The sequence below is a fragment of the Leptidea sinapis genome, chromosome 27 (genome assembly GCF_905404315.1).
Source record: "Leptidea sinapis chromosome 27, ilLepSina1.1, whole genome shotgun sequence".
Classification (NCBI taxonomy): Eukaryota; Metazoa; Arthropoda; class Insecta; order Lepidoptera; family Pieridae; genus Leptidea; species Leptidea sinapis.
The window spans coordinates 5,083,223-5,100,450 of NC_066291.1; the positions used below are offsets into that span (position 1 = coordinate 5,083,223).

The 17,228-nt window shown below is 42.1% G+C and overlaps 1 protein-coding gene across 39 annotated transcripts in view; it reads left to right on the forward strand.

Annotated features, from left to right (window-relative positions):
* The window catches only part of LOC126972740 (E3 ubiquitin-protein ligase Ubr3), a 99,037-nt gene that overhangs the window by 57,278 nt on the left and 24,531 nt on the right, over positions 1 to 17,228 (forward strand). For 28 of the 39 annotated variants that reach the window (XM_050819707.1, XM_050819712.1, XM_050819713.1 and 25 more), the window contains 9 exons: positions 4,350 to 4,531; positions 5,037 to 5,161; positions 5,248 to 5,390; positions 7,038 to 7,201; positions 8,607 to 8,776; positions 10,256 to 10,567; positions 14,511 to 14,638; positions 14,868 to 14,957; positions 15,190 to 15,349. In XM_050819707.1, coding sequence (XP_050675664.1) covers positions 4,350 to 4,531; positions 5,037 to 5,161; positions 5,248 to 5,390; positions 7,038 to 7,201; positions 8,607 to 8,776; positions 10,256 to 10,567; positions 14,511 to 14,638; positions 14,868 to 14,957; positions 15,190 to 15,349 — 1,474 coding nt within the window. Of the gene's footprint in view, positions 1 to 4,349; positions 4,532 to 5,036; positions 5,162 to 5,247; positions 5,391 to 7,037; positions 7,202 to 8,606; positions 8,777 to 10,255; positions 10,568 to 10,645; positions 10,724 to 10,801; positions 10,880 to 10,957; positions 11,036 to 11,113; positions 11,192 to 11,269; positions 11,348 to 11,425; positions 11,504 to 11,581; positions 11,660 to 11,737; positions 11,816 to 11,893; positions 11,972 to 12,049; positions 12,128 to 12,205; positions 12,284 to 14,510; positions 14,639 to 14,867; positions 14,958 to 15,189; positions 15,350 to 17,228 lie in introns of those variants that run through there. The other 11 variants (XM_050819738.1, XM_050819739.1, XM_050819740.1 and 8 more) reach the window with 11 other exon arrangements.

Genomic DNA, 17,228 nt, shown 5'->3' on the forward strand with positions numbered 1-17,228 from the left:
GCCGAGTGCCGACTGCCGAGTTCGGAGTTTCAAGTTGTCAACAGTCAACACCCGCCCTGCCACCGCAAGCAGCGATACAAACGCGGGGTTGCCAAAAGCTTTTTTAAATTTCCACTTTACCCCTGCTGCTATTAGCGCTGATTACACATTGAGTTTCCGTATCAAGCAATTATTACGTAATAGATGTTTGTATCGTAGGTGAACTCGCAACTGTTATAATAGGTACTTGGTGAAACCGGTTCGCTAACAACTACATTTATGTTTGCGCTGTGTTGTTATTATACTTACTCTTCATTAAGAAATTATAATTTTATTATATACGTAGTTACATTAATTTAGTAATTATTATCCTGAAATTAGGGATTATGGGACATAGTGAAGCCAGGCTACACCGAATAGCGCCAATGATATTCAGTAATCTATCATTTGTCAACATAAACATATTATTGTTCTTTCGTTTTCGTAGAAGCACAAAACACTAAACAGTTGTGTACAAATACATCTTTTTAAAATATCTGGATTTGCTGTAGATTTCGGAGACTAACATGTGGTGTATTGTTCGATGTTACGATATGTATAATGAAACTCACATAATGTTATATTATTTCGTATAAAGTACCTACCTACTCAACTAAGATACTAATTAGTAATTACTAGATACTGATATATTTATTGGGTAGCTAATTATAAGATTAAGTAATAGATATATCTTGCCATAAATTTTCATATTGGAACTTTATGAGTTAGTTTTAAATTATTAAAAATACTATGACCGTCTTTAATTGTTTTATATAATGAATTATTACCATGGCAATAATAATAGATGTATTTTAAGTAACGGCCAATATTGAGTCTATCTCTTACTTGAGATAAAAATCATTGACTATTCTGTCCCAATAAACTTATCGACGGTAACTCACCTTATCCCTACACGCTGTCTGTCAATGGGACGACGTATAGCTTACCAGCGATAGAAGTTTGTATGGAAATCGCAATTCACGCGTCCCAATATAAGGCGATAAGAATCACTTATCGAGTATATTGGAACAGCTGCAGGTTATTGACAGCTAATTACTGAGAGTAGAAGGTAATAACTTATCTCTATGTGTATATAGTAAATTGGGAACGGCCGTAAAAGAGCAGAGTTTGGCAGCTTATAATTATTTTCTGCCTTCATCACCACGTTTGAAATACTTAATGAGTACCGCTTTATCAAATTGAAATTGATTTGATGTTTGATATGCAACAATATTTAGTTTGAGGATTTCTTTCAATTTACTCTTAAAAATTCATCACAATAGTGAAAATAAATTAATGGCACCAATCTGTTAATCCTTTCCAATCGAAGAAACAAAATTCTGAAAGATGGTTCATAGCCCGTATACCTAGTTCTGAGGTAACAAACACATAAAAGCAACAAACACCCTTCTGTTGTATTATATTTATATTTTAACGTTCTATTATATTATTTTATTATACGAGCTGACTTGACAGACGTTGTTCTGTAGATAATAAAAAAAATACTGTTATATAGGATTTTTTTTATGGAATAGGAGGACAAACGAGCGTACGGGTCACCTGGTGTTAAGTGATCACCGCCGCCCACATTCTCTTGCAACACCAGAGGAATCACATGAGCGTTGCCAATAATATTTCAAAACATCAAGAATTATTTCGTAAAAGATGCTCCTGTTGTTATAATGAAATTCTTCCACAGCGGAACTGTCAAACCATGCGTCACTAAATTCTCTCATTGAAAATATATTCATACAAAACAAATATTGAAAATTAAAATAGTTATGGGTCTCAAATCGAAATATAAACTATCCTATCTCTCAAGTTGGACTAAACTGCACTCGATGAAGTAATCCCCATTAAAATCCGTTCATAAGTTTAGGAGTCCATCGCGGACAAACAACGTGTCACGTAATTTATATAAATTAAGATTTATTATTATATTATATCTATTATATTTTAACGTTACTAGTCTTCTAATAAGTATGGTGTGTTTTATTGTTTAATTTCAAATTTAATTTAATTTAAGAATTGTTTTAATTTTTTGTGTGTTTTTTAGCTGCAAATAAAATATTTTATTATTATTGTGAAGTCGGATAAGAATTACAAATTAGGGATATTGTTGTTGACATATTGACATCAACAAACTGTTAACAAAGGCATGGAAATAAATATTTATTAATTAATTTAAACTGGTATTATGACGACTCGATTTTTGTTTTCGTATACAGACCCGAAACGCTCTCATTACTAATTCTTCTAGTGTTGCAACGAAGAATTGGCTATGGTGACCACTTAACATCACGTGTCCCGCTAACCGCATTTATTTATAGAACAACTGTAAGATGGTCAGTAATTAGTCAAGTTATTAGACAGACAGTGACAGTTTATTCTACCTTTTTAACCGCCCTTAAAAAAGGAGGAGGTTCTCAATTCGTCGGTATGTTTTTTTTAAGTTTGTTACCTTAAAATATTTGGACTGGGTGAACCGATTTTGATAATCCTTTTTTTATTTGAAAGCTGTTACTTCCCGTGTGGTCCTTTTGCTGCTAGAATTAGATTAATTAATTAGATTGTATAAAATACGCAATTATTTTCATACTTTTTAGTGCATATTATTGTTTTGGAATAGAATTTTTGAAGTCGGTTGTTTTTTTTTTGTTAATTTTTTTTTATTTTGTACGTTGACGTAGGCTACTTACCTATTATGTTTATGTGTCTCACTGTATTATCAGCTGTGTCAAATTGTGCCATACATATATATCTCGTTGTTTTGGATAGGTTGAACAAACAAACAAAAACATTGTGATTATATATGTATTTAATTAACGGATACGCAAATAAAATAACTAATTATAATTTAATGGCCTAATCTTATCTAACTGTGTTTGGTTGACTCTCATTTGTGCTTTAACTGTTCAATTTTTATGTACGAAATTAGCAATGAATGATATAATATGACAATTTAACAGTTTTGAGAATGAACTATTCGAATTTAGATGTTTTGATTTTTTAAGTAAGAGTATTTTTACAATAACATAATTTTTCACTTTATTATGAAGTAGGTCTCACTAGAGTGTAGATCTTATTCGTTAATTATTAAAGTGAAACTTTTATTACATCATCTTAAACTTTTTCGTCTGCGTGTTGCATGTCGCGTGACAGTCGGGCGGCGCCTATAGTTCACAGACGCTGACCGTGTAGTGTATAGACTGTATTTGTGTTTTGTTTGTTTGTTTTTGTCAGTGTTTAATATAAATGTTGTTACTTTTATTATTTCCCATTATCATTCCAATTTTCCAAGTATAAAATTAAAATCGACAAAGCTATTTTTATACCCTTAATGGAATATTATTCGAAAAAAAATTAGTGGAATGTCTATAATGTGAAAAAAAGTTTCACTTTTACCGTGGTTTTATAAAACCACACAATCCTTTTTTTTATATTTATTGGTTAAGTTTTGTTTAGATAGGGGGTAATATAAAATGTTTCTTTTTTGTTAATTGTATCATTATGAGGGGGGTGGCATGTTCACTCTGTGGTCAATCCCTCTATAAATATATATAAATAAAAAAACGCACTCAACATTTTCTTATGAGAAAAAATTAGACGAGCTTGATCCGTGCATTGTGTTGCAATGCAGTGCCGCTGAGGATACTATTGAACCCAAAACTGCAGCATCACAACTCCGGCAAATTGAGATAAGATGTTAACTTTCATAAGCCCAGTTATTGCACTAGCTACGTGGCCCTTGCAATATAATATAAAAGCAATAATGCTTGAACATATACAAAACACTGCTGCACGACATAAAAAGGCTACACTGTTATGCCTAACCAGCTTCCGGTGCAAAGATATCTATAATATTGGTTAAAACAAAGTTCAAATTTAAGAAAATAAAATAAACTTAACAATAATAACCTACTTCAAACATGCATAATAAAATACAAGTATAATAATAATGTAATAATAATAATATTGACACACTTTTTACACAACTTATCTTGCCCCAAGTTAAGCATATACAGCCTGTGTTATGGGTTACAAGACAATGATATATTTAATACAATATACTTACTTAAACATACATAAATTCATATAAACATACATAAATACATTTAAACATCCATGACCCGGAAACAAACATCCATTTGCACCTACCAGGATTCGAACCCGGGACCTCTAGCTTAGTAGGTAGCACTCAGCTATACAGTATATATTGTAAAACAAGGTTTTTTAGTTACCTACATGTTAATGTATTTTTCCTTGTATTTTCTATTCTATGATGCTTCCAATGAAGTGCCTGTTTGAACTCTTATTTTTATGTGTTTCAGAGTTTATTCTATGAGATCCTGGCCGGGATGTGGGTGCGAAACGGTTTGCAGATCAAGGGGCAGGCGATGACGTACATCCAGGCGAACTTCTGTAACTCCATGGTGGACATGGACATCTACTGGCTGCAGATATGTGCTGCCCATCTTCCGCCAGACCTCTTCATTGATATGTGCATAGACACGTGAGTGTTGAAAAGTTTTACGTATTAATTTATATTAATACGTAATTATTAGAACAATTATTTGACTTACTCGTGTAGGTAAGGCATTGACTATCTGACGTTTGAGTATTTTTGTTGCGTCACATTACATAATATATAGTAGTTGAAATGATTTGTAAAACGATGAAGCCGCATATGTTGATTGAAAAGAGCGGGAATGAGTTTCTTGCCACTTCTTCTACTTAAAGCTCAATCTTTTGCGAAATGGCGGTACCTAAATGTGAAAAGAAAAGACAGCTTAAGACATTGTTAAGTGTCATTGCCTTAACCTACAGTAAAAACCTACTATGAATAAAGTGATTTTGATTTGAATTAATTATATTATATCCCGGTTTCGTATCGCTCAAGATTTATCATAACTATAATTACTTTATTTCGTTTCAAGGCAACCGTGCAAGAATTAACATAGAATCTTTTAATGCGACATTCATCAAAATAACAATTTAAATAGAAATTACGTCACCAGGTTCGGAGTCCGTGAATGGCTCAGCATGACTCCCATGTCAGCGTTACAGGCAGCCGAGCAGGACGCCATGGTCGAGGGACTGCTCACCTTCCTCGCTATCCTCGTCTCGTCGCGCACCAACCTGGGTACGTACACACGCACCGCCCAGCAGGCGATCCACTTTTATTTATCTAAATGTTATTAAGGGGATCTAAAAGGTCATTTGGTACAGGCAACGACGAGGTGAGCCAGTCAAGGCTGGAAGTGGCGACTCTTCTGGCTTGCGGGGATAAGACACACTCGCAGCTTCTCGAGCTGATCCCGGAGCGTTCCGGGAACGCGCACACGAGAAACTTTGAAACGGTGCTCAAGGAGGTAAGTCTAGCTGGTGATGAAAATAAGGGACGAGACGAGTAGGACTTTCAGCTGATGGTAGATAATTGATCCGCCATGCCCATTACAATGCAGTGCTGCTCAGGATTCTTGAAAAACCCAAAATTTCTGAGCGGCACTGCAATTGCGCTCGTCACCATGAGACATAAGATGTTAATTCTCATTTGCCCAGTAATTTCACCAGCTTCCTGTTTCATATTTCTCACTCGTGTTAGCGCGACGGTATGTTGTTTTAGAATTCTTAAATCTGAAGAATGTCTCAGCTGAGTAATGTTTCCTCTTAGGGAGGGAAATATCTTGTGTCGTTCATTTTGGAATGGGTGGTAGTTTTTTGACTTTCAATAAGTGATTTCACATCCTATTTTGAATAAAAATATTTGAATTTGAAAGTATGTGTTATGAATTTACAAGGTGACTCGCTTTGTGATTCGAGTTTCAGAGTGTAGCATTTCAATTGTATGAAACTGAATCGTAACCATATTTTAATTCCCACAACTTATGTTATTTAAACTTATTAGTAACAAATGAACACGATCCCTTTATTATACATAATACTTTATAAGTATATTAAGGGGAGGAAATCTATTGCCAACAGATAAGTATATCTTAAAAAGAAAATATATGTGTATGTGTTCAATTTTGTAGTCATCAAGGGCAATCATCGTTTATAAAAAGCTTTACTTACAATGCGAGGTATAAACGTTAAGACAAGGTTTGTGGTTTTGATCACCCCTGCCGTTTTAGTTTACGGCTGTATGATCAAATGAGCCACTTCCTCGGCAGTTGCCGATCGTAAAATAAAAATATAACTACATGGTTGGTTACTTAATTTGTTGTGTTGGTTACTTAACTTATACAATGTAAATAAGGGTACAACAGGTGTGTGCTTACATTTAGATCATAAAAAAGCATAAATCATTACATAACAGGCTTTCGCGTTGCTGTGCTGCTACCTTTTCCGTGACAACACTAATAAGAGTATTACCTCGCATACTATCGGAATGCTGGGTCTCGAAATCTCAAAATTTTAGCGATCTTCAAAGCACAGCTCCAGGATTGAACCGGGATCCAATGCTCTGGAACGGCTAGATCATTAGACAGAAGCGCAGAGACGTCGCTTCATTGTGTGTCTTATACCGCATTTATCATGGGGAGTGTTCCGAAGATCTGCTTGACCAGATTTCTGCCGTCGAATCCACATTCAGACGACACGCCACAAACCATGTGGATTTCTTGCGTTCGTCCACAGTTCGGTTTTCGAGGAACTTTCTTCGATGATCACTTAACATTAGATGGACCGTACGCTCGTTCGTCCTTCTCTTAACCTGGTGAGTGGTCACCGCCGCCCACATTCTCTTTCAACACCAGAGAACCACTTTTAAGGAAGGTCTACGCGGTTTCTGAAGATACCCATGTCGTACACGGAAACACCGCACAAGTAGCTCATTCCACAGCTTCGTCTTACGTGGAAGACAGTTCCTGGAAAACCGCACTGTGGAGGCGCGTCACACATTCATGCAAATTCGGCGGCAGGAATCAGGTGAATCAGCTCTAGGAACACTCCTCGTGATAAATGCGATAGAAGACACATGAACATAATTAGTATCTTAATGTTTTGTTTGTGCGCAGCTGTCAGTATACCGCGCTCCGCCCCGCGGCTCGGAGAGTCTAGAGCAGGGCTTGTTCGTGCCGCGTGCGATCGTGTGGGAACATTACTACGAACCGCTCCACGTGCTGCGTCGCGCCGTGCACCGTCGGGATTTCCACGCCTCCATGGACCGGTTCACCGCCTAGTGAGTGTCTGCTGTCACCACAAACTCGCCACCACCGTTCCTCGGCTTTTTTTTTATGGAAAAGGAGGACAAACGAGCGTACCTTATCATAAAAAAAAGTGTGTGTATACTTATGTATGCACGCAAGAAGTTATACTTCTTTGGCGTAACAAACAAAGCCTTTAAGTTATTTATTCGTCGTGCTATTCTACGTTTGAAGAAAGAATAATATTGTAAAAATCGTGAAATAAATTATTGAATATTAACGAATACGGCTGTATTGGCTTGAACCCTCTACCTGTCTAAATAATTAATGTCGCAAACGTCAGAATATTTTCTACGTAATAGTAAAAATAAGTTTATCTTCAATAACATCAAAATGGTACAAACGTCATTATATTTTGCTTTTATGTCATAGTAAGTTTGCAGTTATAAACCTATTTAAATATTATTTTATTGTATTTTGGTTTAATCTTGTTACCAATGCTTATAAATAAAACAAGCAATCAATGTAATTTGTCAGAAATGTCAATAATTGTTAATTGTCAATGTTTATATGACATATTTTAATAACCAATGTCAACCTGTTACTTTTGTGTTACAGTGATGCGAGCGCATCTTAAATTTCACTATCTCCATTCCGAAGTGTAACAATTCTGAAATTCAGTAAGTTTGAGATGAAAACGATAACCCACCTTTACCACAGATAAACAAGTCGTTATGTGAATGCAGTTTAGTTGTGACTTCCGATATATCTTCATAAGTCTAGGATATTTTCGTTTCATACAGTAATATTTTTAATTGTTACTCTTTGGAACTGAGGTATCGATGTGATCCTGTTTCCTTTGTCTATATAAATCAATTACTGTTCGTTAGCCGCGGTGAAAATCACACACCCCTTTACTGATTTGAATTTATTTATTCAATCCAATATGGAGATGGTTTCAAATAAATAAATAAATATTCGAAACCCATAAAAATAGCTAAACAATATCTACTAATAATAATTTTGTTCGAGCACTTGACATTATTGGTAAAAGATGCACTTAGGGGTAGATATAGTGATTATTGTTTAAATATCGATAAATCATTTTTATTTTATTGGAAGATGAGGACAAACTAGCGTACGGTTCACTTCATGGTGAAATAATCACCCACGTCCATAGTCTCTTGCAACGCCCGCGTAAGCGATCAATTCATAAAATCATAAAAGACATTTAAACTTTATAATAATATGTAGTGTTTTATTTTTTCAATTATTTGACTGACATCAGGTTGTAGTTGTAGGATGATACAGCTGATGCACACATTTTACTTTATTTGATAATTACTGTTGCATCACCTTTTTAAATGTTGTTGAAAAAGTATGCATCACTTTTTCAATGTAATAACTGGTATTAAATAAAATAACGTGTTCACTGGACAGTGTTGCTGAAAAACGTAAAGCTGAGGGCAACAATAGCAACAAGAGCAATAACGATGGAAGCGGAAATAGCGGCGTTGCCGGCAACAGCAACCTGTGGCCGCCGCTGAGACCTGCGCAAGCGCCGCCGGGGGTCGAGTTCAGTGGCGATCCTAGGCAGATCTGTTCCTCAGGTAGAATAATAATAACAAACTTCATTGGCAACATAATGACACAACTAAACACAGGTTATAATTTATAATATAAATAAGGAACCTTTAACAAAAAAGTAACATCAACATAATATTATGTAAACTAAAACTGTAAGAAAAATAAATTAAAACAGATCTAGTGAAAATGAAAAAGGGAATAATAACATTGATGAGCAGTGCAATCACTTTAGTGTTGTCAATTGGAGGCCAACTCAGTATTATGTCGAGCCGACTGAGATGCGACACTGATTTGAATACGTTCTGGAGAAGTTGTCAGGAGTACAAATAAACAGTCTTGTACACATAACATACCCAGTTGCGCTTTACTAGTATGATTAAATCTAATACAAATAATCAGCGTTGTACGCATAACATACCCAGTTGCGGTTTACTAGTATGAGGAAATCTAATACAAATAAACAGTCTTGTACACATAACATACCCAGTTGCGCTTTACTAGTATGATTAAATCTAATACAAATAATCAGCGTTGTACGCATAACATACCCAGTTGCGGTTTACTAGTATGAGGAAATCTAATACAAATAAACAGTCTTGTACACATAACATACCCAGTTGCGCTTTACTAGTATGATTAAATCTAATACAAATAATCAGCGTTGTACGCATAACATACCCAGTTGCGGTTTACTAGTATGAGGAAATCTAATACAAATAAACAGTCTTGTACACATAACATACCCAGTTGCGCTTTACTAGTATGATTAAATCTAATACAAATAATTAGCGTTGTACGCATAACATACCCAGTTGCGGTTTACTAGTATGAGGAAATCTAATACAAATAAACAGTCTTGTACACATAACATACCCAGTTGCGCTTTACTGGTATGATTAAATCTAATACAAATAATTAGCGTTGTACGCATAACATACCCAGTTGCGGTTTACTAGTATGAGGAAATCTAATACAAATAAACAGTCTTGTACACATAACATACCCAGTTGCGTTTTACTAGTATGAGGAAATCTAATACAAGTAAACAGTCTTGTATACATAACATACCCAGTTGCGGTTTACAAGTATGAGGAAATCTAATACAAGTAAAAAGTCTTGTACACATAACATACCCAGTTGCGCTTTACAAGTGTGAGGAAATCTAATACAAGTAAACAGTCTTGTACACATAACATACCCAGTTGCGCTTTACAAGTATGAGGAAATGGGTGGTCTTGAATCCTTTGCCTGTCCTAATAATGGACGAAGAAAAAAAAATAACGAATGATGCAAACGTCAGAAAATTTTAGGAACCAACTTCACCCTGTCACTTTTTTCTTTCATGCCACCCAGAACTAACTGTACGATGTTGAATTCAGGCGCACCCCGGCGCGCATCGTAAAAATTCACTCTCATCATTTTTCTCCATCGCGCCAAAAGAAGTATAACTTCAAAAAAAAAAAGTCGACACTAGTGTAACGTGTGTGTGTGTGTGTGTGCAGGCGTGCTGCAGGGCGCGCTGCTGGGCGTGCTGCACCGCGGCGTGCGGCGGCGCGACGCGGGCGGCGGCGGCGTGCCCGACCACGTGCTGGCGCTGGCCGTGTTCCTGCTGGCCGCCGCCGCCGACCTGCAGCCGCCGCCCGCGCCGCACTCGCTGGCCCGCCCCGCCGCACGCGCGCGACGCGTGGCCGGCGCGCCGCTGCTGCGCGCGTTCCCCACGGGCGCGCTGTGCGACAACGCGCGCACGCTGGTGGCGCACGTGGCGCCCGCCTACGCCGCGCACGACCTGCACCCGCAGCCCTACCACTCCGACAGTGAGTACCTCCCACATCCCGCCACTCGCTGGCCCGCGCCGCTGCTGCGCGCGTTCCCCACGGGCGCGCTGTGCGACAACGCGCGCACGCTGGTGGCGCACGTGGCGCCCGCCTACGCCGCGCACGACCTGCACCCGCAGCCCTACCACTCCGACAGTGAGTACCTCCCACATCCCGCCACTCGCTGGCCCGCGCCGCTGCTGCGCGCGTTCCCCACGGGCGCGCTGTGCGACAACGCGCGCACGCTGGTGGCGCACGTGGCGCCCGCCTACGCCGCGCACGACCTGCACCCGCAGCCCTACCACTCCGACAGTGAGTACCTCCCACATCCCGCCACTCGCTGGCCCGCGCCGCTGCTGCGCGCGTTCCCCACGGGCGCGCTGTGCGACAACGCGCGCACGCTGGTGGCGCACGTGGCGCCCGCCTACGCCGCGCACGACCTGCACCCGCAGCCCTACCACTCCGACAGTGAGTACCTCCCACATCCCGCCACTCGCTGGCCCGCGCCGCTGCTGCGCGCGTTCCCCACGGGCGCGCTGTGCGACAACGCGCGCACGCTGGTGGCGCACGTGGCGCCCGCCTACGCCGCGCACGACCTGCACCCGCAGCCCTACCACTCCGACAGTGAGTACCTCCCACATCCCGCCACTCGCTGGCCCGCGCCGCTGCTGCGCGCGTTCCCCACGGGCGCGCTGTGCGACAACGCGCGCACGCTGGTGGCGCACGTGGCGCCCGCCTACGCCGCGCACGACCTGCACCCGCAGCCCTACCACTCCGACAGTGAGTACCTCCCACATCCCGCCACTCGCTGGCCCGCGCCGCTGCTGCGCGCGTTCCCCACGGGCGCGCTGTGCGACAACGCGCGCACGCTGGTGGCGCACGTGGCGCCCGCCTACGCCGCGCACGACCTGCACCCGCAGCCCTACCACTCCGACAGTGAGTACCTCCCACATCCCGCCACTCGCTGGCCCGCGCCGCTGCTGCGCGCGTTCCCCACGGGCGCGCTGTGCGACAACGCGCGCACGCTGGTGGCGCACGTGGCGCCCGCCTACGCCGCGCACGACCTGCACCCGCAGCCCTACCACTCCGACAGTGAGTACCTCCCACATCCCGCCACTCGCTGGCCCGCGCCGCTGCTGCGCGCGTTCCCCACGGGCGCGCTGTGCGACAACGCGCGCACGCTGGTGGCGCACGTGGCGCCCGCCTACGCCGCGCACGACCTGCACCCGCAGCCCTACCACTCCGACAGTGAGTACCTCCCACATCCCGCCACTCGCTGGCCCGCGCCGCTGCTGCGCGCGTTCCCCACGGGCGCGCTGTGCGACAACGCGCGCACGCTGGTGGCGCACGTGGCGCCCGCCTACGCCGCGCACGACCTGCACCCGCAGCCCTACCACTCCGACAGTGAGTACCTCCCACATCCCGCCACTCGCTGGCCCGCGCCGCTGCTGCGCGCGTTCCCCACGGGCGCGCTGTGCGACAACGCGCGCACGCTGGTGGCGCACGTGGCGCCCGCCTACGCCGCGCACGACCTGCACCCGCAGCCCTACCACTCCGACAGTGAGTACCTCCCACATCCCGCCACTCGCTGGCCCGCGCCGCTGCTGCGCGCGTTCCCCACGGGCGCGCTGTGCGACAACGCGCGCACGCTGGTGGCGCACGTGGCGCCCGCCTACGCCGCGCACGACCTGCACCCGCAGCCCTACCACTCCGACAGTGAGTACCTCCCACATCCCGCCACTCGCTGGCCCGCGCCGCTGCTGCGCGCGTTCCCCACGGGCGCGCTGTGCGACAACGCGCGCACGCTGGTGGCGCACGTGGCGCCCGCCTACGCCGCGCACGACCTGCACCCGCAGCTCTACCACTCCGACAGTGAGTACCTCCCACATCCCGCCACTCGCTGGCCCGCGCCGCTGCTGCGCGCGTTCCCCACGGGCGCGCTGTGCGACAACGCGCGCACGCTGGTGGCGCACGTGGCGCCCGCCTACGCCGCGCACGACCTGCACCCGCAGCTCTACCACTCCGACAGTGAGTACCTCCCACATCCCGCCACTCGCTGGCCCGCGCCGCTGCTGCGCGCGTTCCCCACGGGCGCGCTGTGCGACAACGCGCGCACGCTGGTGGCGCACGTGGCGCCCGCCTACGCCGCGCACGACCTGCACCCGCAGCTCTACCACTCCGACAGTGAGTACCTCCCACATCCCGCCACTCGCTGGCCCGCGCCGCTGCTGCGCGCGTTCCCCACGGGCGCGCTGTGCGACAACGCGCGCACGCTGGTGGCGCACGTGGCGCCCGCCTACGCCGCGCACGCCCTGCACCCGCAGCCCTACCACTCCGACAGTAAGTACATACATACTTAATCTGTTATCATTTATTGATTACACGACTGCAGGTATGGACGGAGATGGACAAGTAGCTGCAGTTTTCACCGGTTTTAATAAAGCATTTGACAGAATTGATCACTGCATACTGTTACAGAAACTTCAATTTCCTGGAATACATAGAAATCTATTTAGATGGTTCATCTCTGTCATTGAAAATAAGTCTCAACACGTTGTTGTAAAAGGCTATGCCTCTTCTTGGATTACTGTTTGTTCTGGAGTGCCACAACGCTCATTACTAGGCCCTCTATTATTTAATATATTTATTAATGATGCTTTGAAACATCCAATTTTTTGCTGTATGCTGATGATATGAAAATATTCTCAAATATCACCAGAGATTCAGATTGTCAGCTTCTTCAAGCGGATCTAGAAAGATTTGAGGCATACTGTCTTCTTAATAAACTAGACCTAAACGCGTTAAAATGTCATTCCATTACTTTTTCTCGTATGTATAATAATATAATAGAATACAAATATAAAAGAAAGGGCGTTGTTCTTAATTCTGTTATTGAAATTAGAGACCTCGGTGTTCCACATGACAGTAAACTTACATATGAAAACCACATCGATAATATAATTAAAAAGGCCAAGAAATCTTCTGGTTTCATCAAACGGATATGTTCTCAATTTTCTAGCATAAAACTCATTAAAATACTATACTGTTCATATGTTCGAAGCACCCTTCCATTCCACCTTCGCACGACACGCCACAAGTTAGGATATCATCCCCACCATCTGGATCTGTGGCGATCCTCCACAGTGCGGTTTTCAAGGAGCTTTCTTCCACGTACTACAAAGCTGTGGAATGAGCTTCCTTGTGCGGTGTTTCCGGGACGATATGACCTTTAAAAATAGCGCGTACACCTTCCTTAAAGGCAGGAAACGCTCTTGTGATTCCTCTGTTGTTGCAAGAGAATGTGGGCGGCGGTGATCACTTAACACCAGGTGACCCGTACGCTCGTTTGTCCTCCTATTCCATAAAAAAGAACATCTAAATTAACATCACTAATTGGTATCAAAGTGCCCAATAACTACACCAGGACAAAATGTAAAACTATATACGTTCCTCATTGCAGTACTAATTACAGGCAACATTCATATTTTATAAGGTGTCCAAAGCAATAAATCAGATATCAGTAGACTTGCCTGATTTCAATATATTCAATACGTCACCAAACGCGTTAAGAGGTACATTGACGAGGCGTTGGATGAGTGTGTGTTCTCTTGATTGCTGAATACCTGAATACTATAATATCCATTCAGATTGTCTTCGTGTATTTCCATAACATCCATCAGCGTCAAGGATGCTTTTGTCCGCCTTATATTTTTACTAGTAAATCCATGCTAGCTAGTTTATCCAAATTGTTAACTTTTGCTTACACTGTTTTTACTATTAGATTAATATTTATTGTAGTTTCTAATTATTAGATTAATATTTATTGTACTTAAATCAAAATTTAAGGTGTATTTAATTAAAATATTACATTGTGTTTCGGTATACGATTTAACGTATTTATTATGATATTTATAACAAAAATTGTTTGGTGCGTGGTCCGCAGGCGAGCCAGAGTGGGAGGGTGCAGAGGGCGTAGAGAGTGAGGCGGGCACAACGGACGCGGGAGGAAACAGCAACAAGCCCTGCATCATGAGCACCAGCACCGCGCTCGCGATACCGCCTTCCATGCAGGTGACCATCTTCTCTTATATGTTTAGAATAAGGATCATAATGCTTTATTGTTTATCCTTGTCGAGAAATCACGGGCCTGTTTGACCGATACCGTAGATACGTACCACCTCAATATTAAATTTGTTGTCAATTAAAATGTACCGTGTAGTAATGTACTATACATATACATCATGATGACTGATTATTGCCTCCAATTTTGACAGCATTTTGTTCTTATATCTTATTACAGATGTTCCGCAGCGGCGGCGTGCCGATCGACGACGGAGAGCGAGGCGAGGAGGGAAACGACGGCGGGGAGGGGGAGATGCGAGCGCTAGAGGTACATAGAGTTAACACTCCCGCATCGTTCATAAATTTAATCTTTGTAAAAGATATTTAAATTTGTATGGACAGCTGATGCCGCTTTACCATTTGCTCGTTATATCAGAGATGTTCCCATAGAAAAAAATCATAATCACTCAATCACCGAAGCTATTCTGCAGCATGGGCGTCGTTGATCAATGCAGCGTCCTTATTTTATTTGTATTGAGTGAGCACGTCTGCACTGGCAGGAGGGCACGGCAGCGGACGCGGCAGTGGACAGCACGGCGCTGGTGGTGCCCGGAGCCATGCCCCTCGCCGAGGACATGTCTCTGGCCCTGGCCGCACCGCGTGACCGTCTGCACCGCCTGGACCATCTGGAACTGGATGCCTCGCCCACCATCGACTACGGTACGTAGACAACGATCACCCCACTACCCCGCTCTATTTACATACTTGGGCCGATACTTAAGTAATGGTGAGGAGATTTGTAATATGTTCGGAGATTTTTTTCATTCAAACTTTCTCAACAACACAGTCTCCGTCAATAATTAAGAAACAATAGTCGTCAATAACTCGCTCAGTGATATTTCCCATATAGAAATAAGTGAAGAAGAAGTTCTTAAACTATTCAAATGCTTGGATCCATACAAGTCTGGTGGTCCCGATAACATTCCACCCTTACTAATCATCAGGTGCGCCGATAATCTCTGTACTCCCTTGGCACTTCTTTATAGACGTTCCATAAATGAATGCATTTTAGCTGATATCTGGAAGAAAGCCTTTACCACACCAATTCATAAAAGTGGCCCTAAAGACTGAGTGGAAAACTGTAGACCAATTTCTAAACTTTGTGTTATTGCTAAAGTTCTAGAAAAAAGTCTAGCGCACAAGCAAGTTAAATTTGCCCTAAAACACATATTTACTGAAAATCAACATGGCTTTCTTCATGGAAGATCAACCACATCGAATTTGCTTCTTTGCACTGAAACACTGTCAAAGTATATGTCGTAGCCTTCCCAAGTAGATGTCATGTAACTGACTTTAAGAAAGCATTTGATAGAATTGACCATTCTATTCTCCTTGACAAATTACTACAAATAGGGATTCGAGGCAACTTATATCGATGGTTTTCAGCTTATATCGCCAATAGATGTCAAGTTGTTGTTTTAAATGGTTTAAAATCTGCTACTATGTGTATTCCTTCAGGAGTCCCACAAGGATCCATTCTGGGCCCCATCTTATTTTATATTTTCGTAAATGACATATCCTCTAATTTTAAACATTCCAAAATAATACCATACGCCGACGATATGAAAATTCTTTGCCCGGTTAATTGTGTTAGAGACGCTGAACTTTTACAAACTGATCTAGAAAAATAATTAGATCTCAATATTTCAAAATGCTTTATTTGCACATATACTAGAAAACAGAATGTCATAAATAAAAATTACTCAATATCTGGAACATCAATAACAAGAGTATCATCCATTATCGGAGTTATCTTTGATTCAAAGCTAAATTAAGGCTGATAAGACATTATCATAAGGATGTGTTCTGAACTGACATGAATTGACTGAATTGAACTGATGAAAATATTATACTGTGCTTACGTTGTAGCCATCTAGAATACGCATCTAAAGTATGGATTCCAGTTTATAATGTGTACATTAACCGCATTGAAGCAATACGAAAAGATTCATACGTTACTTACAATTCCGTACAAAAAACTATTACCATAATTACATGTCACGCTGTAAAAAATTTCATTTTTTGCCTCTCCAAGAAAGGCGACGTGTTGCAGACATTACTTATACCCTAAAAATAGCAAACGGTAGAGTTAACTGTGCAGCTAGAGCAGATTGGCTTACGAGCCACTGTCAGCTCCCAAAAGCGAGGCAACCTACTTGAAATACAATCAGCAAAATGTAATTATAGACAGAACAGTTTTCTTATAAGAGCATGCAAACTTTATAATGAAGTTAATAGTGAATACGACCTTGACTTATTCAAGACGACAATATATCAATTTAGACGTCAAGTAAATATAAACTTTTAATTTATATAAAGTAAAAGTAGGTTATTTAATATAATATTAAATGTAGGTAAACGACTATACACAATAAATAGTTATTATTTGTGAAAACTTGTAAATAGCTTTCTGTTTTATAACAGATAAATTTTTAATATGTACCTAGCTGTAAGTTTTCTAAACTGTAAAATAAAATAAATAAAATATTAATTTATTTATTAATACGGCTTTACTCACGTTTTATCGATGTGGATACAG